The following is a 26873-nucleotide window of genomic DNA, read 5'->3' on the forward strand; positions in this document are numbered from 1 at the left end:
CTTGGTATCATTAGCGCTGGCCTGTGTCCACTCGGCTATCCCAAGCTTCCCACTACATTCTGTATGGCTTCCTCTAATGGTAACACTTGAACCTTCTCTTGTAAAGGCAAAAGTCTTTAGTAAGAGGTAAAGAGCTTAGGCCTTTTTCTTCTGAACGTGTCTAACAGAAAGGGTAAGTAAATAATTATTGAACTGACTGAATATTTACCTGTTTCTTCAGAGTTTCATTAACAGAAATAAAACTGCACTAGCTTCAGGTCTAGTTAAAATTAATCCAAAAACAAGGCTTTCACCAACTTAACCTCCTGTGCAAGTATTTTACGTAATTTAACTTAATTATACAGCTGTGCCACAGCAGTAGTTAAAGCAGTAAAACTCTCTAACAAAACTGTAGAGACATTTTAACTTTCAGTTAAGATCACAGTAGCTCCAGGCCAGAGGTGGTTGCAATCCTACTTTTTTTTTTTTTAGCTTGAGGTAGTGGTGAGCACCTTGAGCACATTAACAAGTGGTACCTGAGCTTGTAAGGAAAGGGTGGGGGTAGTTACGGTATCTTGAATTTCAGTGCTGGACTATGCCAGCAGGATGCGTGACTCAACAAGGAACAGGGACCAGGCACACGCTCCTGTGTGCAGGACTCGTTTCAAAGACCGTGCCCTTTTAAAGGAAAAGCCATAGCCAACTTCCAGTTCAAAAATTATATTAAATATAAAATAACCAGTTAATGCATTTACAGAAAAACTAAAACGTTATGAAAATGACGGCTTTCATAGAGTTTGCAAAAAACTGAAGGAAGGATTAAGTTAAGGCACAGTGAGTAATACAGTATTTTATACAAAGAAGTTTAAACCCAAGGCAGTGAGAGCATTTCTTATGCAACAGATGGTAGGGAAAGGAAAAAAACCAACGCAACTGACATTAATTTCTTGTCAGAAAAGCAAAGTATCCTTCAGCCATAAAGGTTTTACTCTTGAGCTATGTGAGGCTTCTGTCTTTGATAGTGTAAGAACTCCCAACAAGCTGTTTTTCTGCATATTCCTCAAGTTGAACCAGGCTCTCCCTTGCAGATGTTCAGGGCTAAGGAATGATTTCACGCAGCTGTCAGCACCCTCTGACAAAAAAGTTCAAAAAGAGGCAACGAACAGAGCATCAGAACGGGTGGAACAGAGCTGACGACTGAATCCTCCTCCGAAGACTTTGCTGGAGTGCTCATGGCAGATGAGAGGAGAAGGAATTGGTGCTCTACAGGCCATTGGTTCAGTTAGGGGGGTGTCTGAAATATGTAACTGAACTCTGGAAACTAACAGACAAGTTACCTGGCCTCTGATGGCACACCAGGCTCCTCAGTTAGTTGTTAGCGGGACCAAGGCCAGGGATGTATGATGATACCCAACACAAAATTTCACCGAAGACTTTTTAAAAATTTTTTTAGAAGTCTCGAGGACAATGGTAAGGTTCCACATAGTAACTAGTGCAGGTTCTCTGCTCCTTTATCTACAACAATCTGCTATAGAAAGTGAGTGGGGACTGACATTGATTGTCGTGAAGTAAACCACGCACAAGCTACAAGCAGAACGACAGTCATGGCAGTAGAATACCCTTAATTGGTATTTGGGGCTACTTAAAAGCTCTGGAGCTACAAAATACAAAAAAAAATAAAAATTACTATTGTTGCAGTATCGCAACAAAGTGTTTTGTTCATTTAAGAAAAAGGAAGAGTCATAAGTTTGGGGTTGTGACTTCTAATTTTTTTATATATTCTGTGCTAGAGGTGGGGAAAACATCTGTTATGGCAGCACATCCCTTACTGGTAATTAAACAAATAGTCTGTTTAGGTTAATCAAGTACACTGACTAAGGTAATCTACGCCCAAAAAAGTTTTCTAGAATCATACAATGGTTCAGGTTGGAAGGGACCTTAAAGATCACCTTGTTCCAACCCCCGCTGCCATGGGCAGGGACACCTCCCACTAGACCAGGCTGCTCAAAGCCCCATCCAGCCTGGCCTTCACCACTTCCAGGGATGGGGCATCCACAGCTTCCCTGGGCAACCTGTTCCAGTGCCTCACCACCCTCACAGGAAAGAATTTGTTCCTAATATCTAATCTAAATCTACCCTCCAGTTTGAAACCGTTACCCCGTGTCCTCTCATTACACTCCCTGACCAAGAGTCCCTCCCCATCCTTCCTGTAGGCCCTCTTTAGGTACTGGAAGGCTGCTATAAGGTCTCCCTGGAGCCAGTGCATTCCATACAATTTAGCAAGACTTCAGTTTATTTCCCAGGACCATTGAGCACGTAAGGAAGTGTTCAAGCAGGTGAGTCTCTTCATTCTTGGCCTTGGAGTGAGAACATCTTACAGGGATGCTAGTTCTGTACTTTGCTACAGCACTGAATGGAGCAGCTGAGCACGATTAGCCTTCAAGAGCGCTGGTACTTGTTAATAAGTTCTAAAGGGTGTTTACAGCCTCCTTTAAAGTTGTTTTCTTTTTTATAAAATCTAATTAACATTCAATCTAACATCTCTTGTGTTAAACAATAACATAAAAAAAATACATGCATACAATAGTGACAATAAATAGGGGAAATCAGACGCTATTATAATGACTTGTGAGTTACAGGATATTGATTCCTATTAATCTATTCATAGAGAGCTGAGTTGCAAACAATGTGCAAATCAGAAGTAGGTGTTTAGAAGTAGGAAACAGCACTGCATCTGCAATCCACAGGTGTTAGAGACACAGCAATTCAAAGAAAAGACATTTTTACTTGCTGTACACACAAATGAGCTCACACATTCAATTTTAGACCAAATGTTTGTAGTGCAATTTTCGTGTGCTAACTGAAGTGCCAATTTGGCAGAATGCCGCAGCCTTTATTAGGCAGACAGGCTGAACAGACATGGCCCAGCTCTCTCCTGATCAATAAGAATGCTAGAAGTTGTATTTCACCGAACAAGTATAATCCTATTTTTCCTGCTTCCTATAGCCAGATTGTGACATCTGACGCTTCCTATTTCCTACATTGTACAGAGCTTTACACTTAAGGAGGGACAGGAGCTCCATCTTGTTTATTTTCCCCAAGGGACTGGCAATCTCCCTCATTTTCAAAGTTTACATTCACAAATGAAGTGCATGCCGTTGCTTCAGGCTGGTCTGTCTGGACAGGAGCTTCAGCTTGTGGCTTGTTCTGCTGCTCCTGATGCTGTCTTTCTGCTTCTTCTGACATCTTGTTTTCGTGTTCCTCCTCTTCCTCCTGAAAATAGATAACCGGATTCATAAGCTACTATTTACTATTCACCACTTACTTATCTTCACTTTTAGTCTTTCCATAAGAGCATACCAGTTTCTATTACAAGGCAAGGACATTTGTTCCACTAGAAAATGGTCATTAGTTGATCATAAGATGAGGTATATTCCAGACTTCCCATTACGGGGAAAAAAAATAAATTGCTGAAAGTGAAGGATTAAACTGTGTTAAACAAACACAGAAAAAAATGTCACATGTCTAGATAAGCTGTTTTTAGTCAATAGAAATAGTGCTAGGTCTACCTGCTCTAAAGCTTTTTCAGCTCTTAATAATAGAGCTATCAAAACCAAAAAATATGTAGTAAAGCTTTAAACAGGTTTCCCATATCTTCCAAATGAAGATTATTACGGGTTTTTTTTAAAGCACTGTCTACCTATCAGTCACTTCCAGTTATGGTTTAGAACAAACGATAACATCATAGAATCACAGAATTGCCAAGGTTGGAAAGGGACCTCTCAGATCATCTAGTCCAACCATCAACCTAACTCTGACAAAAACCATCACTAAACCATATCTCTAAGCACTACGTCTACCCGTCTTTTAAATACCCCCAGGATGGTGACTCAACCACTTCCCTGGGCAGCCTCTTCCAATGCTTAATAACCCTTCCAGTGTAAAAATTTTTCCGAATATGCACTCTAAGCCTCCCCGGGTGTAATTTGAGGCCATTTCCTCTTGCCCTATTGGCTGTTACTTGGGAGAAGAGACCGACCCCCACCTCGCTACAGCCTCCTTTCAGGTAGTTGTAGAGAGCGATAAGGTCTCCCCTCAGCCTCCTTTTCTCCAGGATAAACAACACCAGCTCCCTCAGCCGCTCCTCATAAGACTTGTTCTCCAGAGCCCTCACCAGCTTCATTGCCCTTCTCTGGACACTTCTTTGAACAAGTTTTAAAGTTGGAAAGTATATTCCTAGCAGCCGCCTCTCTACAGCGTCCAGTAACTGCTCCATCCAACTTCCTCGCGCTGTTAACTGGAAATTGCATTGTACAAGAGAAACAAAGAGAGCAGTGGTCGGGACCCAGCCGCTTCTAAGACTGATGAGCTGGTGAGAAAAGGCCAGTGGATAAGCAAGCAGTAATCAAGCGTCAAATGAAAACTGAAGGCAAGCCGAAACAGAGGTTCTACAACTTCATTTTAGTGCTGGAATACGAATTTCATTTTTTAAAATACCAGGGAAGGAAAGTTGGGAGAAAAAGAGCACAAGAACCCTGTCTCACGCACATACCTCTCTCTTCATTCTGTAATACTCATCAATGGCATACTGGTATTTTGGTGTACTTATCCCCAGAACAGACGCAATCTTTTCCCCAAGGAAATCACACACTAAAAAAATAACAAGAGGTTTACATACGATTAGTATCTAGAAGAAAATTCTTAAGCACAGTTTTATTTTAGAAGGTATCATCATCTTTCCCAAATGGTTTTCCATAGTTCTATTTCACTCAAAAGACAAAACTAAAGTCTGCCAGGCTAATCTACTTATATGTAATTATTAGCTCAATATACTAATAATTGTTCTTTAAGATAAAGAACGAACAAAAGGAGAAACACATGGAAATCAATGAAAACCTACATGGTGGTAGTGTTTGTTTGAATTCTACTAGTTTCAGCTTTGGATCTAGGTTTGTTTTGCGAGGGGATAAGTTAAAGGATAAGCCTTTAACTGAAAATTAAGGTTAGACAAAAATACACGGCTACCCACTCCGTTGGCACTTCAGTCTAATGGTACCAGCAAACTGGAGAGTTATTTATTGATAAATGCATACCTCAAGTCAGTAGCAGTTTTAACAGTGTTCCATGTTGCATGGATTAATAAAATATTTAGGTTTCAGCTGTGCGAGTTTTCAAGCAGCGCTATTTTGCTAAAGCAGGTAGTGCACAGGGTCACGTATGGAATAGGTGGGCTTGTGTCAGTCAGGCTCTTTACCACGATGAAGGCTACAGCACTGGTTCGTGAGTAAAGGCAAGCAAGAAGTCAAATACATCGCACTTCAAATTGCACATCTGCCCCGAGGATGCAAATGATGAGTTAGTCATCTTTAGGGAAAACAGGTTAGAAGTTAGCGATTGAATGGTCCAAAGCATCCACGAGAACTAGTCTTATACATATCCTGGCATCCACAGCTCTGCGCAGAAGACCAGTTCAAATTACAAACGTAAGAGGCAAAACTGCAGTGGGAAGAAGGAAGCGCTGACCTTCACATTCATAAAAGAAAAAAAAGGAAAGCATACCTTTGTATATGAAGAACAGATATGGCAAGGAATAGAATTACACTGTACAGTAGAGAAAAAGTGTTTCTAAAAATAGTTAATTTACAGAATAGGCTGCCAAGATTTTTTTAAAATACTCAAAATTAGGTGTACAGTGGCAGAAACTCCCTAGTATTTGTCAAAAAAGAAAAAAATATTTTACACCTTGGGAAGAACACTGGGAAGACAAGAACAAGCATTTTTACAACTTCACAAAATGTTATGAAGTCCACAGGTTAAATAAACTTCTATGCAATGAGTTTAAGATTCTTGACAATATTTTTTTGTTTATTTTGTAGCCTCAGAAGTCTGTTGTAAAGCACAAGACTAGATGTGTTGTTGGGGTAATATCTGCTTGTCTTCTTCATAAAAACTGTCAGTTTAGTTACCCCAAACGGCATTCCTTTCAGATAACATCACACAAAATCACTCCATACAAAACCTACTAGAAAGCTGATATACTCCTTTGCCAACACCACCCTATCTCCCTATGGCAAAAAAGGGGGAAAAACAAGTATTCAGCAAAAAGGTATTTTCTGTTTGTTCTTCCACTCAGTTGGTGTTGATTGAAAGTAAAAGAAAAAAAAGTGCCTAACGCAAGAGCGTACATCTCCACAGATTAAAATACAGGTTCATTCGTATTTTTGAAAAAATGGCCAGTAGCTCACTGAGATGATTTATGGTCTGTCAAAGCGACTTTCAATATTCCACTGCTGGCTTAGCCAAGAATTAAGTAAAGCAATACCTGATAAGGTTGATGTGGCAACTCGCAGCATGTGAAACCACAAGTAGGGTCCCCACGTGAGTGTTGTCTGTAAGACAAGAGTAGTATAAATACTTATAGCTGTATGTTCACGGCACATAATAATACATGCAAAAGCTCAAACAGATTGAGAAGAAAGATCTGCAATGTTCCCTGTTTGGCAGCTACCACAGTATTTTTGTTTTAAAAAAGTCTAGACTAGACAGCCAGGAAGCAAGGTATCGCTGTAGGATATAAACCATCCCTGGAAGTGTTCAAGGCCAGGCTGGATGGGGCTTTGAGCAACCTGGTCTCGTGGGAGGTGTCCCTGCCCATGGCAGGGGAGGTGGACCTAGATGATCTTTAAGGTCCTTTCCAACCCAAACCATGCTATGACAAATATAACCGCGTTTTACATCTCAGAACATTTGTTTCACTGGTTTTTGTTTCCCACTCCCAGACTTGGAAATGACAAGCATCCAACTCAATCCCAAGATACCTCCTACAACTAGAAAGACCCTTCCATAATATTCTGAATTCCATCAGGCCAAGAAGAGAAGTGAGCTAACAAAGTACTCCTGTTGAGGAATGGCTATATGAGAACGGACACGGCGCCATGCAGGATTGTCAGAAGTAAGCTATGCCTGCCTGCATGGAGAATTCCGAGTCACGCTGATAAGAAAGATGCTGAAGGCCGTGCTGACCTTCCTTAAGTCAGATAAACAACTTTGAGAAAGTAGACTGTGAGAGAACAGGAACAAACCTGGACCCAAGAAACTGCATGTAGGAGGAGTATGAATAATGTAATCTTTAGCGCACAGCCAATAGTTGTAAGACAAATAGGCATATCTAAGTATAAGAGTGTAAAAGTCTGATGAAGCTGCAATAAAGCTGAAGCTTGCTTTATCACTCATATTGAGTCGACTGCCTGTTTCCCTCGCTCGTCACAAGTGGCGCCCGAACAGGGACCCCCCACTCCTTGTTCTCCACCGGACAGCGAGCTCGGAGAAGCACTGGTAGCAGCGACCAGGGAGCAGAAGATCAGTGACAAGACGTGTCTGATCCGTGCTTGGACCCAGGATAATAAAGAAGGGGTTCGCCGTCCGAGTGAAGGCTACCAAAGGGAAAGGCTGCAACTGACCGGATAATTAAGAAGGTCTACACAAAAGGGAAAGGCTGTAAGTGACCGGATAATTAAGAAGGTCTACACAACGCGCGATGAATAGAGAGGTAGCTTTCAAAATTTTAAAATGCTTTTTAGAAAAGCGGGGAGTAAGCCCTTTAGGCACAGCTATGGTCTAAGAGAGGGATTGAAACACCAGCGAAACTGTTGCTCAAACTGATTAAGCCGGGGCAGGAGATGGGGCAACAAGTAACAAAAGAAGAAGGGGCTATATTAAGACTTCTCCTGCATATCCCCTCTAAGAGAGGGGTGAAATACGATGAGCGTATGCTCCGAGGGTTGTTAACCTGGTGCAGAGAGAACGGATTCGCACCAGAGCCCCAGACAGCTTTTAAACCAGAAATATGGGAGGCTGTTGGAAAAAACTGTGGGAAATGATAAGTAAAGGAGACAAAGAGGCATCACCGTTAGCGATGACATGGTGGTTGGTGTTATCAACCTTACAAGATATGAACGCGGAGCGAGACACAGCAGCCGGGGCTTTTGCAGCATTACAACCCACGGGAGGGGGATCGAACAGGCCAGGTCCAAAGGTCTGGGACGATCCCCTGCTGAGCCCCTCTGCTCCACCTGAGGCTGATGGAGGAGGCAGAATGTCAGCAGAGGAGGACAGAGCCGGAGCTGTTTGCTCCTGCCATTGCCCACCCCCACCCCCACGCTCCCTTCCCTTCCCAGTCGTCTCCCTGAGATAAAAGTGCTGTTTTTGTATGTCTGCTGTGTAAGTGTGTGCGGGCGCCAGCTTATACCTGCTGATCAGCATCTGTGCTACTGTTTGCCTTTTGTTGTGTGCAGTGTCGTTAGGTGACTCCACTTGAGCAGGTGTTCTGCCCGGTGTGGTACTGTTCTCGTATGCAACTAGGGCTGACACTCCGTCAAGTGAAGAAGTTTGTGTGTACACAATGTTTAGACGTAAGGCGAGCGCGCCCCAGGTAGATACACCAGGATGGGCTGTAGAACCGATGGAAGTCCTGGAATATTGGGGGAGTTTTCACGAGCCGACACGTTTACACTCTCGGGAACGGCTCGCCCGTGCAGGGCGTATCGCTGGTTGTTTGTTGTTTGTCTATAAGATCATGGTTGATTGGGAAAAGGAGTTGAGCCAAAATCTATAGGATGCTCTGTATGAAAATGAGAAACTTAAGGAAAAATGAGAAACTGAGCTCTTGTTGCAAAGGCAGACTTTTATGTCAGTCGTAAGTGATGGAAAAAAAAAAAAAAAGAAAAAAGAGAAAGAAAAAAAGAAAAAAAATGAAAAAGAGAAAAAAAAAGAAAAAAAAAAAAGAAACCAAACAGGAACAATTAGATGGGAAATGTGCCATGTTAGCACAAAAGTATGCCATAAGCATTACGAGAAAGCATCAGAAAAAGAGAAATAGGACACCTGATTCAAAGCAGTACCATAGAGATATGTTTTTTGGTTTTTTTCCTATATGTGTCTATGTTATTGCATGCCTTAGTAGATTGCTCTGTGTTATACCCTGCGAGACTAAAATGAACCCAGCAGAAGCGGTCTCTTGAGCAAGGGGGTGGAATATGGGAAAGCAACGGAAAATCGGCGAGGAGGACTGTAAATACACGCAAGGGACTCGCACCTGGGTGCTGGAAAACACAGATATCACACCAATTGTTATTCAGTCTCGGGTGCTTGCAAGAAAAACATTTGGATGACATAAGCCTGTAATGGGCTCACAGACACCTTATCGAGCTGCTTGAGAATCTTGGCCTGTTGTGGAAGAAGATCAAAGCACAGTACCAGCCAGAACAGGGAGTCCGCATGCGCTCTTGCTAACAAGGATTCTTTTGCTGCCAAGGATTCGTGATAACAAGGACTCTCTTGCTGCCAAGGATAAGTTTAACAATGCTACTAGTACCGCTATTTCTGAGTTATTGCTAGATGTAGATAGTATTCGATATGCGATGTTGCAAAACAGAACTGCTACTGATTTTTTGCTTTCAGCTCACAGACATGGTTGTCAAGATTTTAAAGGACTGTATTGTATGAATCTAAGTGACCACTCCAAATCCATCCATGCCCAGCTGCAGGAACTGCACCGACCGAACCAGCAACTTGTGGAGACCACTTTTGAAAATCTCTTTGCTGGATGGACTTGGGGATGGGGTTGGTTGAAGCAAATTATACTCATTGCCTGTGTGGAAGGAATTTGTCTGTTATGTTTAGTATGCTGTTTGCCGTGTTTAATAAGCATTATACGATTAGTTGTAAATGCCGCTTTGCATCGTACCCTTGTACGCGTTGTAGAATATGTTGCTCTAAAAACTATGTGTGTATCCATGAGAACCCGACCTTCACAGAAGAAGATAACAAGAAGGGATTACAACAATGTAGTCACGTATCAGACAGCCGCTGTTAGCAAAGCTGGATCATGAGTTTGGTGAGACTCGCTGCATACACTGGCCACGTGTGCAGCGACTCTGGCCTGTACTTTTCTACTCGATTCAGTGCAGGAGAGTCTGGTGGGACTCGCTGCATGCACTGGCCATGCATGCAGTGACTCTAGTCTGTACTTCTCCACTCAATCCAGTGCAGGATATAAGGAGGCTGTCTCGGGTCAGAGAGGGAGAGAGAGACATGAGCACACTTTGAAGGTACAGAGGCTTTAATTAAAGAAGTATTGCACTGGCTTGGCATTTTGATAGCGATAATTATTGTAGTGAAAATTGCATACCATTGTATTTTACGCAACCTACTACATGTTAACAATACCGTGTTGATTGTACAATCAGTACAAAAAGAAAAAGGGGGAATTGTTGAGGAATGGCTATATGAGAACGGACATGGCGCCATGCAGGATTGTCAGAAGTAAGCTATGCCTGCCTGCATGGAGAATTCTGAGTCACGCTGATAAGAAAGATGCTGAAGGCCGTGCTGACCTTCCTTAAGTCAGATAAACAACTTTGAGAAAGTAGACTGTGAGAGAACAGGAACAAACCTGGACCCAAGAAACTGCATGTAGGAGGAGTATGAATAATGTAATCTTTAGCACACAGCCAACAGTTGTAAGACAAATAGGCATATCTAAGTATAAGAGTATAAAAGTCTGATGAAGCTGCAATAAAGCTGAAGCTTGCTTTATCACTCATATTGAGTCGACTGCCTGTTTCCCTCACTCGTCGCATACTCCCTTGTTACAATAATGAGAGAACTGCAAAAGACTATTTAAAACCAAACCAAACCTTCAACGTGGTCCCTGAGCAAGAAGCTGCTTCCAAGTATTTACAACCAGATCCTAATTATCATTCGAAATTGCACTTGAAGAACAAAACCAGGAACAAGGAGAGAGAGGGAGGGTTACGAGAGTTACCGCAGCTCTGAGGGAACGATGGACAGACTGACAAGCAAAGCCCCTGGGGTGATGTGAACAACTAGGAACACAAAATTAACAAAACACAGGGCTCACATGGTGTCACCTCAATTATTTGCCTGTAAGTGAGAAAAGTCTCTCTGAAGTGCCCGCACACTAAGGCACGCAGCATGGGGAGTAAACACGAGGAATTAGAGATCTGTGTGCAGCTGCAGGGCTGGGATCTTGCTGGGATAACAGAGAAGCAGTGGATGGCTCGCATGGCTGAAGCAGGGATATAGAGCCTCTTTAGGAAGAACAGGCTGGGAAGACAAGGATGGGGAGTTGCCCTTTGCACAACTGTGGAGTATTCACCACCACAGAAGTACTGCAGCACCCAGACAAACTGAGATACTGACACACAGGAACTTAGGAACTTAAAGAAAAAAGAAAATTTAGAAATTAATGGGCATCCGTAGGCTATCCTCTTCACTAAGGAAAGAGGCTGCATCTCTTTTTTTAAAAAATAAACAAGCCATGTAATAAAAAGGAGAAGGGGAAAAGCAGATTCCAATCTAATGGGGCAAAAGCTGTAGGCTTTCACTTTTGTGAAAAGGCAAACTCAAATTTCATAGTGAACTAAAACATGTTTATAGTTAAGAGTCTGTTGTAATCAGGCAAGCTCTTCGTTATGTATTTCCCCTTGGTAAAGATCTCTGTGGAGGTACTTTCCTTGTAGAAAGTAGTAATTAAAAGTGTCAGCTTTTACTAAATGAAACCCATTAGCTCCACTCAGTTAGGTTGCTAAAGACTGTTTGATAGTAACCATTTAGTAACCATTTTCTGTGATCTTATTTGATAGATATCTGTAGGGTACAACCAATATTATTGTAAATAATCCAGAGACTAGTTGGTATACCCTCAGTGTGCATGTACATGAGCTACTACTAGGCTTCAGTGCTTTCCAAGCATAGCCTCTACAAATCAGTGCAGCAAGAAACCGTCTGTCAAGCCAGAAACTCAAGTTGGGCAGGCTGAAAAAAGCCAGATGCTATATATTTTTGGCAGTGGGTATGGAAAATGTCCTGCCAAGGTAGAAGTGTAAGCAAAACCAGCTGCCATCCTGCTCACACAAAAGCACCTCCAGCCCGTTGATTACGTGCTCAGTTGGCAGACAGGCTAATGACAATCATTTTGGAGTTTGTTCAGTTAAAGAAGTCAAGGGAAGTGCTGGAAAAGCTTGTTGCCACAGGTGCAAATAATGGCGTTGACAACGCTCTGTACAATCCTTCATAACGAGGTGACAAGGTTAAAAAGCACTCACACAGTGCGCAGGACAAATGGGGGCCTGCTGCGTGGCTGTAAGCAAGAAGCTTCAGGAGCCCCCTTAGCACTGAAGAGTGAAAAGACAAGCTGAACTTCAACGTGACAGAAGTAACTCAGACTCCGAATATTCTAAAATGTTTGTGGTAACACAAACATAGGAAACGTATAGGCACAGAGGTGTTCTCTATTTCTACTGTTCCCCCACTGCAATTAAAAACCAGTTTGGTGTGTTAGGAGCACTTCTAAGTTCAGCTTCATGGAAACATCTGCTTTCTGACAAAGCCCAACCAGACATTTCTTCACCCCTGCCAAGGAAGGCTTTGCCAGTTCCCCTCGATTTAAAAAAAAGGAGCATTCTTTCAAGTTTCTCAAAAGGCCATATAAAACCATGAGAGAAGCTACTTCACACAAATTCAACAGGAGAAAGGAGATGGCATGGTGAGTAAACCACCAAGAACAATGGAACACATCCAAGGAATAACCCTCCTTTTTTTCCCCCTTTTTACTTCCTCATGGTGGTTTGGGTGGTTTTCCAGAGCACCTCAGGGATGGAAGCAGGAATGGTGAACCTGAGGTGAGAAGATGTACTGGAGAAAACCAGAATTGTCTACGTAACATGAACAGGGCCATTGGGCAACGGCTCAGTATGGACTAATCCTTCTCCATGAAATAGCTTTAAAGCATTGAGCGATACTGGAAAATGGTATCCAAGCCAGGTCCTACTAATGTTCAATAAGAACCACATACCCAGATACTGTATGTCAACCTCCTTTGTCCAGAGAAGCCTTAATGTTCAGCCTTCAATCAACGCAAGGACACAGTAATACTGTACTTCTTCACTGGAAACAAGGGGTACCAGTATGAAACACAGGACACTGGTTTATTATAAGGGGACAGTATTCCTCCTGCCATCAGTCTCTTTAGTGTACATTTCGACAATGCTTCATTATACTATTCAGCTCTCCTGACTTTATTTCAATATTTAAAATGGAAAACACAATGGTTATGACAACTCTTACAAAAGTTGTCATAAGTTACAAAAGTTACAAACTTCCTTAAAGTACAATTTTAATCAAAGTGCTGCACTTTAAGCAGGAATGCACATAATGGATTCAACCACTGATAAAACCAAGAGGCCTCTGGTTCAACAACAGAACATTATTTTCTTTCCTAGTATGGGGCTGCCGAAGGGAGCACACACATGCTCCCCTGACCTTCTGAGTGCACCATGTTCCTAAACCATCCACATCTGCATTTATTTTTGCCAGATTTCAGTTCCTAATAACACATGAACTTTCCAAAGAACGTAGAGTTTCTTTTTGCCAGAGACAACGGCAGAATGAGGTAAAGAATCGTTTCCTGATTTACGAAAAAACAAATCCTGTATTTAAGAGTAAATATACATCATCAAACAGATACGTTTTCATTGCTTACTATGCCAAGATGCATTTTACATTCATTTAATTATTGACTGGTCATTGCTATAATAGGTCCTTCAGTGTATGCACCATATAAAACTGTGGCATCTAAGACAAGACAGTAAAAACAAGATCAGAAACACACACACCATCCTCCATCAAAAAGCTTCTACCATACTACCAGTAGCTATTACTTGGTCAGTGACTATTTTTCTCCTTCATCCCCAAATTCTTAAAAGAAAATTACAGAGTTCAACAGTTCTCAAGAGAGGACTTTTTGCTATTTGAAGTTAAGCTCCTTTTAACTACAGGATATCAAGATAATCTTACTGCAAGAAAGTGTTTCAATCTTTCTAAGCACTGAAGCTTAATAAAATTAATCTCTTCTGGAGCTTTGTTGCAGAGATGTTCTCAGTGTGAATTCTAAGGTTACTACCAACAGGTACATTGATTACAGTTGCTCTGCACAGACCTACACTCCACCTTCTGCCTACTCATGTAATAGGTGAATGCAATAAAGAGTTTATAGCAAGCGGCCCTCCAGGGATAAGCAGAAAGATTATCTTCTAGAACAGGTGAGAGAAATTTAATTACTACAAAATAAAGTTTTGGTGAACAGAAGCAAAAGGAGATTTGCATATACAGTGTAAGCATCTAAATTTTAGGACAGAATAGAAGACTCAGTTAAAGCATTTATGTTACTAAAGGATTTAAATTTTAATTTGAGAACACTCAGATAATAATGAATACTATTATCTAAAGAAGCCAGGGAAAACTTTATTAAGCATACGCTATGTTCTGGATTCAATTCATTCTTAAAAAAACCCAAACCAAAACACAACAGAATGGACACTCCATTCCAAGAACGTTAATCAACTGAGTGCTGACCTTAACAAGTATCAGAACTGTAATTTCAAAGCAAAATTTAAGACGCAGTTCTTTTTCATAATTTGTTTTGTTATGAGTGGCAGCAGTCCATCACACTGACTCCTTTGGTTATCATATTACCAGGATACATACGTGTTACTTTGCTTAGTAATAAAGACGTTGTCATTGTCTGCTTAGCTCTAAACCACCCTTAAACCAAGGTACTTACTGAAGATGTTTCTTTACAACACGGCAAAATATTTGTTTCCCTTAACCTCATTCAGAACCTGACAGGATGCCAATACCAGCTGAGCTTTGAAATTTCATGATGCAAAGTTTCTATTCAAAATACTAAATGTGCTTTTTCTAAAAATAAATTGGACCAGAAGCAGCTATTACTTGCAACGTACTTTTTCGTATCCCAACTGAGATAACAAGTTTTAGACATGCTGCTCTCAGCAAACTGACTATTTAATTGCTTTTATAGAAATCCTACAATAAAAACATTTTTAAGGCAGCTGTTGGCTAAAACATCAAAGCTCAGCTTGGACTAACATTTCTTCAATTGACTGGCTCAGCTGGGATACACGAAGCATGCAGCAGATAAGGTAAACTTCATTTAATGGCAACCCTTAGTCTAATCAAGTTTATTCTGTCAAGGTAAAAAGCAATACATAATAAGGCATACTGTGCTCCACAATAAACTGTTCTGGTTTGGGGGGTCCTTTTATTAAAAAGCGTAATAAAAAATTAAGGATTTCATAAACTATAAAAGGAGAATAAAGCAATCTTAACTGTGCCATACAATATACTTTTTGGGATTCAGGAAAAAAATACGTGTTAGGAAAGCAAGAGAACAATCACACAGCACTCCCGGCTGTTGTGCACGTTTGAGGGCTCTTTAGTTAAGCGTCCATTTGTACAGCAGCGTGCACGTCTCTGGCCTCACAAGATGTACATCAAGGCTCATGAGCCTTTCATCACTGCACCGCAGTGGAACTCTTCCACCGAGAGGAAACAGCACAACAAATTAGACAGAACTGGTCCCCTGCTAATTATAGTTGGTAAAACATGGATGTCTGACATGACCTGAGTATAGGGGAACAGATCTGACTCTGAAGATATCTACACATTACCATAACACTCAGTAAGTTTTACAGTTCTTGCATTTCTTCGAGTAGATCCTTAGGGAGGGGAAAAAAAACACCCCAACACCCAGCAAGGCAGCTTAACATCTACTCATTGTTTGTGAGCATAATGCATGCATTTTCAATCTATAAACTTCAGGTGTATTTTATACCAATGATATTCTACCTGCTCTCAGACTAATGTTATTTTTTGTTGTACACAAAACCTGCCTAACAAGAAAGAGACAGTGGTACCATCAATCCATCCAAGATGAAATGCGACAGCTTCACCCATGACTCGCCAGGAACCCCAGTCCCAGCTGAATTCCCATAGTCTCACTGCAGCGCAGTCCTCAAACCACTTTTTTCTTCAATATAAATTCATTTTACAGAGGGGAAAAAAAGCACCGACTGACAGCCCTTCCCAAAGCAAACCCCTTACGGTTCACCACTTCTGAAGAAGAGAATAAGCAGAAAGTCAAACTCTTCACTGCAGTCCCTTCAGCAAAGCCAAGCTCTCCCAGGATGGATATGCATATAAATAAATAGAAGGCCTACTACTGTACAGCAAATAGAGAACTTCAACCGCAACATTTCTTAGTCACAGAATCCCAAATGATGGTGCAGAAGTCATTTCAACAGCAATGTCAAGTAGAAAACAGGGCACCGGCTTCTGTGCATGCAAAGACTCTCACCTGACGCGTGGGAACAAGCAGCTCTACACCGGCATCTGCCTCCGGTGTGCAAGCAGGCAGGACCACCTGCTGCACGAAGCAACGACTCCCGGCTGCCTGACCACACTCCAGCACATCAGGAAGCACACAGCCAATTTCGGAGTCTCCACCTCTAGCTCAGTACAGGCAACCAAGCCCAGAGAGGGCCGAGAAGGGAGCTCCGCCACAGGCAGAGAATAGGACTGCAGACCCAATTTACTGGGGTCAGAATTGTTGTAGAGAAAAGAGGTGGCTGGGACATCAGTTTGTGGAGGTGTCATAGAAGAAATATGAGACTGGGGATGTGGAGAGGTGAAGAGATGGATGTGGATCTTCGCTGGAACTGACTGCCAGAGAGCAGGGAGCTGCTGGACCAGCACTGGCACACACGACTGAGAGCTTTGCAAATACACTACCGCTACAAAATAGACTGTCAGACACACCAACAGAATAAAACAGATTATATATTTTATAACAGATCATATATATTTTATATTACCTCTAAGTATAGATCCAGAATCATTGACAAAAAGGAAAACGTACTTTAGCAGCTACAATGCACACTATTGGAGACAGCTTTAATTGTTGAAACTCCACTTGAATTTGGACCAATAAATGGAAACTCCACTCACAGGTCGAGCAACATCTTGAGGGCTTAGGAGACAGATGAATGTTACAGACACGGACTAGGCAGGTCCTTTAAAACCTGCTTTTGATATATCATTAATTACACCGGTTTTCCTTTATTTCTGCAAGTCATCTGTTTCTTTTCCTTCTGTACTCTTCTAATTATATCAAATTGCTCGTATGGTAACACTAAATTACAGGTTCAACTCTCCACTGTCACCAAACATAAGGAAAAAAATGCCTTCCATGCACATTTTTTTAAACAACAGTACAAATCAAGGACACACCAAACAAATATTATTAGAGGGGGACACACTGAAAAGCACAGACTAGAACTGTGAAGACATTAAATCTATTTCTAATTAATAGGGCTACTTTAGTGGAGGAGGACTCCAGGACAAAACTTCTCAGCAATACTTCTCACAGATTTCTCAGTCCCTAGAGCCAAATCAAATTAAGGGAATCATTAATACTAAATCAGATTTGTGACACAAACATTAAAGTATAAAATGTGGGTAGTTACCCAGTAAATCAGAAGTTGGACTTTATCAAGTAAAATACCTACAGGATCTACAGGCGGCAACAGGTCTTTTTTCTCTTGTTCATCTTCCTCTTCATCTGTGCTGTATTCTTCCATTGTTTCTCCACTTGCAAAATGAATAACCCTCCTTGGAATTTTCTTCTTCTTTCCTATGACACCCAGCTCCACATTCTCAAAGCCTCTATCTCCATTTGCAATTTGCTATAAAGAAGAAAAAAAAATAAATCATTTTCTCAAGTACATGCTTCTGGAACTGGAAAAGTTCTCTTAAAAACCTTCATAAGATATTTAAAATATTTCACGTTGATTAGCATATACAATGGACATTTGCTGTAGGTAAAAGATAAGACCGAAACGTTATTGTCTGCAGATATGTAAAAACTGATCTCTTCACTAAAAATAACAAAAAGGTAAGTGCCTTCACTTCAGCACGGACAAGTGGTATTAAAAACACATATTCCGAAAGAGCATTGTGTTATGTAGGAGTTTCTTGAGGGGACGCTTGTCTTTAAATAATATAATGAACACAGAAGTGTTAATATTTAAAAGTATCGTTGGTTTCAGAATGAGTATCTAGTGAAATTAATCAAGTAGTCCATAGGCTGTAGCCACCTCTTTCCAAGCTGAGGCAGACACCTCTAGCACAAAAGAGAACTGAATGAAGGATAACTAAGCAGCCAGGCTCAAGCTTTAAAAAGACGCACCAAGGAATCTGCCTCGGTGGGCTTTCATCAGCAAGCATGATTAGTACAAGGGACCATGCTAAAAGAACAACACTTAGTTTTGTGGCTAAGGACACATAAAAAGAGAAGTACAATGTCCGGTTTTGTTCTTCCAGCTGCTGAATACTACAATGCTGTCTTTGGGTCACAAGCATTAAAAAAATATACTTCTAGTTCAAAGGCCCATCAATAATTCTTTAGGCTAATAACTCTTGCAGCCGGATAATTTTAGTAAGGTTTTGTATTGTATTATCAAAACAGAGCCTTCACCTTGGTAAGGCTTTTAGAGATTACTGCATCAAATGCATAAAACTGTTCTGAAAACAATTCTGTCATGCAGAGAAGCACCCAGACGTTAGGAAATGCCAGCCACATGTTTTTAATGTACCACAAAGGTTTTTAAAAATGCATGAGCTTATGGAATTGAAAACCGCATCATAACGAATGAGATACGTGTACGTGTACACAGAATTCAGGTTGCATCAAGCGGGTACATTCCAGTTTTCAACTTCTTAACAGCCTCTCACAAATCAGAATTATTAATAAAAATACGTATTTTATCACATAGTTGTAAGACATCTCTTAATCGTTGCAAGGGCAGCATCACCATTCCTGTCTCTCATGCTAGATTACTTTAATTAGCTTTACAGCACAAGCAGGCTGGGTTAGCTGGGAAAGCCAGCATGCACGGTAGAGAGCGGCAGGAGGGGCCGTGGGGAGCAGAACGGCTTCTTTCATTCCAGGCACAGATTTTTCTCATTCCCACAGAGAAGAGGGAGGGAAGGTAATGATCACGTGCCGAGCTCTACAGCGTGGAGAGGCAGCGCACATGTTCATCATCTCTCCCAGCCCTCGTACCGCCGCTTCTCAAAACTGCAAGTCATTTCAGCTTCCCCTAGCATGTCTTTAGCTACCATGGCATATTTCAGACGTTTTCCTGGAGGAGCAGAGCAGAATCAAGTGATAAGTTTTCCATGGGGTAATTGAGCTGAAAAGGCATTACATTTTCATGCAGAATTACATTTTCACGTAGAAAACCAAAACTGACTAGCCGGGGCCCAGCACATTCTCTCTGCGGCTTATCAGTCCTGGGAACAGGGCAGGAGGAGAACAGCAAAACCACGAAAATACGAATGCTGAAAACAGTGAAACAACTTAAGCAGGGGGAGTGCTCCTTGCTGCCACTGTAAAAGCGGGCGCCATTTACTGCAACTCAGTTCTGTATTTTTTGGAGCAAAGAGCACCACAGAATCGGCCTTTTATGAACACTTCACGCTTCTTTACAGGCATCGTACAATGATGCCATTTTTCACGTTTAGTCACAGTGCTGAAGAGCGCTATTTCACGCAGCACGGCATCACAAATATTACTGTGATTAGTAACAGCAAGAAACACGAGCCTCTCCTTAGAGCCCCTCCAAAGGTACAGCCTCTTCTCTGATTTTGGATCGTTTAACTCAAATGCTTCAAATATTTTAACTTGGGGGGGGGGGGAAGAGTTCATATTTAAAGTTTAAAAAGCAGGCTTTAATTCCCTGCACACCCATCCCACGCTCCTCTTACACTGCCTACAGTAAGCAGCTCCACATAGCTGGTACTGGTACAAAGTTTCAGACAAACGCAGTAGTTCAAGGCAGTAAGGATTCATCAAAGAATGATGAATCTGGTTCCTTTAGTAACCTGGTTCAGAGTTCTAAGTTATTAAATAGAATAATAAGTATCAGCTGTTGCTTTGGTTATTACCTAGTCAACAAACCCGGATGCGGGTTTTTGTCGCCACTGTAGCATTTGTCCTCTTAATTTTTACATGCACAACACCAATAAAAGCCAGCTCTCTGCAAGCAGAAATTTCAGCATCCGTATATTTCATTTATCTTTCCAAAGCTGTGGCAACGCAGATCTATTTTAGAACTGTCAGCTAGAATCACTTTATGGCTCAAATGCTACAGTATCTCCTGTTTGAGGCCTTACACTTTTCATCTTCCTTTACAAATTTGATCTTCTTTTCCAATTCAAGAAGTTGTTAGAAGTTATACCGCTTTGGCCAGGTTGCCACCTTTTTTTTTTCCACAGGCTCCTCCCCCTCCAACACATCGTATAGGTCTTGAAAGACTCAGCATTTGTCTTAACCTCATGCCATAAAAGTATTTACTTTGGCTTCTATTCCGACAACTATTAGACATGAAGGCCAGTCACCCTTCTGCTTTTGCCACGTAAGCTAACACCCTTAAGGTACTCGATGAACACCGTAAAGCGACTTCCTTTTTCTTTTAGATGCCCTCTTGGAATTTTTCTTGGCTTTATGGCACCTATACAAACCTCACCGGTCAGGAAGGCAGCATCTGAAACTGCTGCTCCTTGTTTACCCTCTTCACACTCACTCTCTTATCTCACCCTTTGGCCAGGAACAGAGAGAGAGCAGAGCACATTTTGACAGTGTTAGTCCAATACCCAGCACAATGCAATTTCAGTCCCCATCCAAAATACCAAAATAAATAAACCACAATTAAGGATGAGGTGTGCCAGGACACCTGGAGGTAAGCTAGGAGAGCTCACACAACTAATATTAGGTTCATCAAGCAGGGGAAGAAGAAAAGCAAAAAGTAATAGGGAGAGAAAACTATTCACTTTGGCGTCTTTTAATCTGTCGGGCTCAGGTATCCTTACAATAGCTTATGACCCAAAATGCCAAAGTCTGCAATGTCCGCTCTCCCTCAGAAAGACGAGTAATGCAATTTGCACAGACCTACTGACCTGACAGTGCCGGTTACTAGAAGCCTGGTAATAGCTGACAAGAAATACTTCTACCCATCCTATCTTGTCTGCCTTACTGATTTGTGTTACTCTTTTTGGCTAGGGGTTTTTTTGGGGGGGCGGTGGCGAGGCTGGTTGAGTGGGGTGTCAGTTGTTTTTATTTTCGTATCGCTTGGCTTTCCAACCCCGTCTTTCAACTGAAATTAAACAGCGTGAGTCTTCCTGAAGCAGAAGACAACAAAATAAGAGAGTCGGGGGATGTCTGTAAGAGAAGACGAGGCACCCTGGGAATAAGAAGCCTTAGAGAGGGTCCGCCACCAGCCACGGTGCGGTGACAGGAACGCTCGGCCTGAAGGGACCCCTGCGGAAGGGGACGGAGAGCTCGCCAGGTGACCGCCTCATTAAGAGCCGCTGTCCCTGGCCACCTCCCACGCCTTCGCGAACTTGGCAGCGCGGAGAGAAGGGGAAACCTGCCTCCATTTAATATTTATCAGGCTCGTTTGTACGCGGCATTATCTGCCGGTGAGCAGGGCGACACCGGAGACACGCCTGCCCGCTGCGATGACTGTAATTACAGGGCGATGGAGGGAAGGAAGGAGGGACCGACCTCCTCCCCCGGCGGCCAGGCCCTCGCCCCCCGCCGCGGGGAACCGGCCCGCCCGGCGGCTCCCCCGCACCCCCGGCGTGGGGGGACACAGGCCGCGGCCGCCGCCCCGTCCCCGGCCGGACCCCAGCGCCACCGCCCGAGGGGCCTCGCCCTCCCCCGGAGGCGGTCGGTCTCCGCCCGCGCCCCGGCCGGCGGGGACGGGGGAGAGGCCACTCCGCCGCTCCGCCGCCCCCCGCTCACCTGCTCCGGCTCCATGGCGCAGGCGGCAGCCGCGGGGCCGGCGGCGGGCGCGCAGTAGAGGGTGATGGCGGACAGCCCCTGCTCCATCCTCCCGCCCGCCACGGCGCCGGGGGAGGGCGGCAGCGGGCCGGCCGCGGCCCAGGGAGGCGAAAGGAGCGGGCGGCACCGCCCGTCACACCGCCCGCCGGGGCGGCGCTTGCAGCCCGCCGAGGCCTGCTGGGCCGCCGCCCGCTGCCCCCCGCGGCCTGTGGGGGGCTGGGTGCTCCGGCGGGGCCCGCCGCGCTCCTCGGCCCCGGCCCACCCGGGAGAGGCCGCCGAGGGGCGTCCCGGGAGCTGAGCCCGGCCGCTAGCGGCCTCGGTCGTCGCTGTCGGCAGCAACCGGAGGGTGACGGGGAAGGGAGCGGAGGCGGGCGGGCACAGTCATACTGCACACAGGGGGAAGCATAACCCCGCGGTGAAGGGGGAAAACGTCATCGTCCTCAAATAGTGTAAAAATCTGCAAAATAATAGAGGAATATTTTGAGAAGCACATGAAGTTATGCCACGGTATATTGGAGTCCTCCTCTCTCCAGCAGAGCCAGGCTCACTCAGCCTTTCAGGGCCCGGCCTTGGCCGGGGCAATTAAACACATTTTAAAGAACAAAGCACAGAGCAAGAAAGTAGCATTTATTCCCAGGAGGGAGGGAAGAGGGTTCATTGGATGAGTGGTTCCCTCAACTGCTCCAGGGAGAGCTGGAGCCCTTGTGTCCCCCGCTTTTACCACCTTCCTGCAGGGGAGCGAGGGGCCAGGGCTGACCTAGGCAAAAGGCACGTTAGCCAGTAAAAACAGCTGCGGGTGGAAGCATTTGAAACACCCCTTTTATAGGACTGAGCAGTGTTGAAACACCCCTTTTATAGGACGGAGATTAAGAATAGCTTCCAAATAATTACAGTCTGTAGCATAGGTGGGCTCTTAGGCACTTTCTTAGCCATATTATCAAAGCCTTATCCAGAATCCCATGACAAATTAAAGTCCCAAGTAAAGTAAAGACATACCTGATTTACAATTATACTAGCACAAGGCAGAAAATGTTCCCCTTACAAAAAGGACTGACACACAGAATGTACTATCGGAACATATGATTACAGAAATGCATGAAAGGTTAGAGTATTATTTTAGGTAGTACAGGACTGACCACTTGCTTTGTATGCAAAAGCAAAGAGGTATTTCTCAAAACTGCAAAGAAACAAACTAACATAGGGGCACATTACCTCTTGCCCTTAGTAGAGTCTACATTCTGCTTAGTGAGGACTAGTTGAAATAGGGTAGCAGCTCTTAAAGAGCAGCATTAAGTCATCAACCAGCCACTTTGCCCTCCTTTGCCTCTACTGTGATTATAGCAGCTGAACCGTAATATTGAAGTGAATCTTCCACCTCCCAGAACAGTTAAACTTGTCTAAGTTGCAAATGCTAACAGATTTAGCAAGTGCCAATATTGAAAGACCTGAGGAAAGGTGAAGACTGTTAACAAATAAACCCATACCTGTGCCTTTCCGTGGCTACTTGTTTGTGCTAACAGTTAGCTAACAGCTCCCATCACACAGCTATCTTTTGACCACCACAACTGCTTCCTCTTAGCACACTGCTCAGCAGAGGCACTTAAGAAAGTTGCCATGAACTACATCGGGCATCCTTTGCCCTAGAGCATATTTATATTTGAACTGCCAAGGTCCTCCTCCTTCTTGAAGGAATAAAAAAAAAATCATAACGTATCTGTTGTTCTAGCCCTCCGGGTAGAATTTTCCATAAAAAGGCAGCAAACTGATGAAGCATGCAGCAAAAATATACAATTATTCCACCGCTGGTGAAGGTCTTCCACTTTGACAGAACGACCACCATCTTCCAAAAGAGTAAATATGCGACAGATACTTATTTGTGTATTAGTGTGCTGGATGTCAAAGCGCATTAACAACCTGTAACCAAAGAAAAGGGTAACTGCAGGATGTCGCTAATTTTGAAACAAGGGAGTTCTAAAACAGAATTGAGCTCATTTTGTACATTACTATCTTGCCCATTGGCTCCTTCTAGTGGCCTTCCCAGGGGCCTACACTTACCTAAACCTTTCATTACTTTGACGTTCCCAGCGAAGGTCGTTTGGCCGTGCGTCCAGGCACCAAACAGCAGGCAAACTTGTCTGAGCAGCAGCAACAGCTTTCACTAAGATACACACAGAAAGACAGACCTCAGTCTTCTAAGTATATTCCAGGGAAGTTTGTTTGCCTTGTTTTCAGGCTTCTTGTATGCCGGAGAAAACTTTTCTGCAGAACCTGGTGAGATCCTGTTTGAGGACAAGCACAAGCAGCCTAATGCAAGAAAACGGTGCTGGGAGAGTTGCTGCTCGTGGCACTTGCTGGCAGTGTTTTAAATGGCCTCCCCTGGCTTGATACAATAAAGTCTCCCATTCAGAATGCTAAACTAGGAGAATATACAGAACATGATAGCTTCTGTTCTCCTGCAACAACTTTAGGATTTTCTTCTACACATCATGCTCTGCAGGATCCACAAACAAAAAAAAAAATATTGCCCACACTCCCCAAAATTGTTTTTCTCCTACAAAGCTATGAGAGAATTTTATAGGTGCTCTTATACAGTTGAACTGTCCTTTTAAGTGCCTCCAACATGAATCTATATTTATTTAAAACAAAACAAAACTGAGCGCTTTAGGCAATTATTCCAAGCAGTCTCCAAGGTCTTTTCTACCTGACACGTTAAGACCGATACACTGCTATTTGTTTATTCCAGCATATACCTTAGAAATAACAAATGCTACATCTTAAAGGAAGCGCTTTCTGAACTTGCCCTTGCCTCTGCCAACACACAGCTAGTGACAGCTCTCTTCCTATCTGGTAGCAGTTTGGAAATAGTGAACTAAAGACTAAAACTAAATGTATGCAATTAATTGAAAATAGAAAGAGTTAATTGTTGGTAACGTGACAGTCTGACCGAGCCTGTCCGGAAGCACAGTGCTTTTCACTGTTCATCCTCGCTATGCCTATTCATGTTTGATTTCCATCAAAAGCATTCAACTTAACTATCCACTCTCCCCTACCAGCTGCGTTTCAAACCAAGATTTATTTGCTCCTCTTTGCTGCATGGTTTTGTATATTGCATTGGTTTGTACTGCTCAAGAACTGCAAATAATAATTTTAAAAAATTAACCATTTTAGCAAACGCACACCACTTAAGTAGCTGAGGACAGCTCCCCCATGAGCTGGTGATATGCAGGGACTCATTCTTTTGTTACATTTAAAATACTAAGATCCAACTTAACTGATCCTTTTACAAACTAATGCTATGCACAAAATGCAGTGCTGTAGGTAAATGGCATACCTGAAGGTTTTTCAGCATCCTCCATACATTGAATAGACGTACCACCGATCACACAGAATATACTTCTACATTATAAACTAAGTTACAGCATACCTTATGTTTTATTAGCACGAGTCCAATTACGTATATAAGCTATTCACTGTCAGCTGTGTTAGCTGCCACCTTCTCAGAGAACTGGCTGACAGATGGACACGCTTCTTTTAACAACGACAACAGAGCAAGAGAGATGGGTGTCTGTTTACAACCCAAGCACTCTGCAGTATATTAAAATAAATTCATAATATACCCTCTTGCCTTAAGATAAGGGTGAAAGATCTTGCCAAGATATATGTTGGATTTCAAGGTTCATCAGATCTAGGTCTGCCTAGTTTCTGAAGTGTGCCTCTGGATTCCACCCTTTTGAGACCAGCACAGTGAACTGAATACTAAAAGAATAAATGCTATAGAAAATTAAGATCAGATTGTAGCTGAGTTGGGGTAATATGCTTTGTCAGATACAGCTTTCTGTGTCCATTTTATTTTAAGCTCAGTATCAGCACAGAATTCCCTCTAGTATGTATTAGAAAGAACTGCTTAATTGGCAGCTTGGTATGAAGATTATCTTCGATATATGAGACAGCTTGATATCCGCATACCTGTAGGTTTGTAGTCACTTCATTCTTTATGTATATGGAAAGAACAATAAAATTCTGGAGAACAGTTTTGTACAAACCTGAGCACAGCCACCTTCGAAAAATGCTCCAAGGAGAACACTCGAGCAGCAACAGCACATTTCAGATATTGAATTATTCTTATAGTATCTATGCCAAACATGAGTTACAACAGTCATTGGAAACAAATCAAACTAAGGAAATAATCTCAGTACATACCGATAAAAGGACTGATAAGGCTCATGAAAGAACTGAAGAAACAGGCCATTCCCTTGTTTATAACCACTTGAATTTTATTTTACAGTATATTTGTGACATTTTATGTTCCTATAACGAAAGATCAGGGTTGTTTACAAATATAATGGCTGCCATTTGATGTAAACAATTAAAAAGTGTCTCTAAATATTAAAATTTTACATCATGACTTTGTCTTATTAAATGGAATTACTCTTTGTGCCATCAGGTATTAGTGGAGAGGAACTAATTTAAGCAAAAATAGTTTTCAGAAATTAGATGTAGAAACTGAGAAGCCTGAATAAGATTTCAAAAGACCACTCCCCCATCACTGTAAAAAGGAAGAAAGCAAATTCTTTTACTGTTGCAACAGTCAACCAAGTCCTTTTTATTAAGGCTTCTTTACATATTATTGAATCCCATCATGCCTTTCATATTCCCAGCAGCACCTTGTTGAAATTGTCTCATCATTGACTGCAATCCTGCCATGCCACCTGCAGAAAATAAGTGAGAACACTGATGTGTTAATTAACTCTGAAGCACAGCTATCTTGCTTCTGAGGCCTCATTACAGCACACACGCTATTTCAATAATATACAAATGCAAAAGCCCAAGACTGTCAAGCCAGGTCTAAATGGCTATCGAAAATGGACAACTGAGTGAGTAATTACAGAAAGGTCTGCAAAACACCAGGCTTAAAGTAGGTTTTAAGATGATGTGCGTATTAATATCTAGACAAAAGAAAAAATTACCATTATCAGTTAGTAAGCTTCCAGTATGGGGGTCTTTATTTTAAGTTGCTCTTGTCAAATTTAATTATTTCAGGCAAAGCTTAGAAGTGAAGGAAGGGAAGTTTAGTAACAGATTTGCTTTACCACAGTCATGCTTCAAGCCA

The 26873-nt window shown here is 42.6% G+C and overlaps 1 protein-coding gene across 3 annotated transcripts in view; it reads right to left on the reverse strand.

Annotated features, from left to right (window-relative positions):
* Positions 1 to 683: 683 nt before the first annotated feature.
* The window catches only part of LOC128909272 (signal recognition particle subunit SRP54), a 41927-nt gene continuing 15737 nt past the window's right edge, over positions 684 to 26873 (reverse strand). The window contains exons 1-5 of one of the 3 annotated variants that reach the window (XM_054200700.1): positions 21725 to 21904; positions 17427 to 17603; positions 6302 to 6368; positions 4532 to 4629; positions 684 to 3252 (exon numbers count right to left, since the gene is read on the reverse strand). In XM_054200700.1, the coding sequence (XP_054056675.1) occupies positions 3040 to 3252; positions 4532 to 4629; positions 6302 to 6368; positions 17427 to 17603; positions 21725 to 21811 (642 nt within the window). In that variant the 5' untranslated portion in view covers positions 21812 to 21904 and the 3' untranslated portion in view covers positions 684 to 3039. Of the gene's footprint in view, positions 3253 to 4531; positions 4630 to 6301; positions 6369 to 17426; positions 17604 to 21724; positions 21905 to 26011; positions 26473 to 26873 lie in introns of those variants that run through there. The other 2 variants (XM_054200701.1, XM_054200698.1) reach the window with 2 other exon arrangements.

Source organism: Rissa tridactyla, chromosome 4, assembly GCF_028500815.1.
Source record: "Rissa tridactyla isolate bRisTri1 chromosome 4, bRisTri1.patW.cur.20221130, whole genome shotgun sequence".
Classification (NCBI taxonomy): Eukaryota; Metazoa; Chordata; class Aves; order Charadriiformes; family Laridae; genus Rissa; species Rissa tridactyla.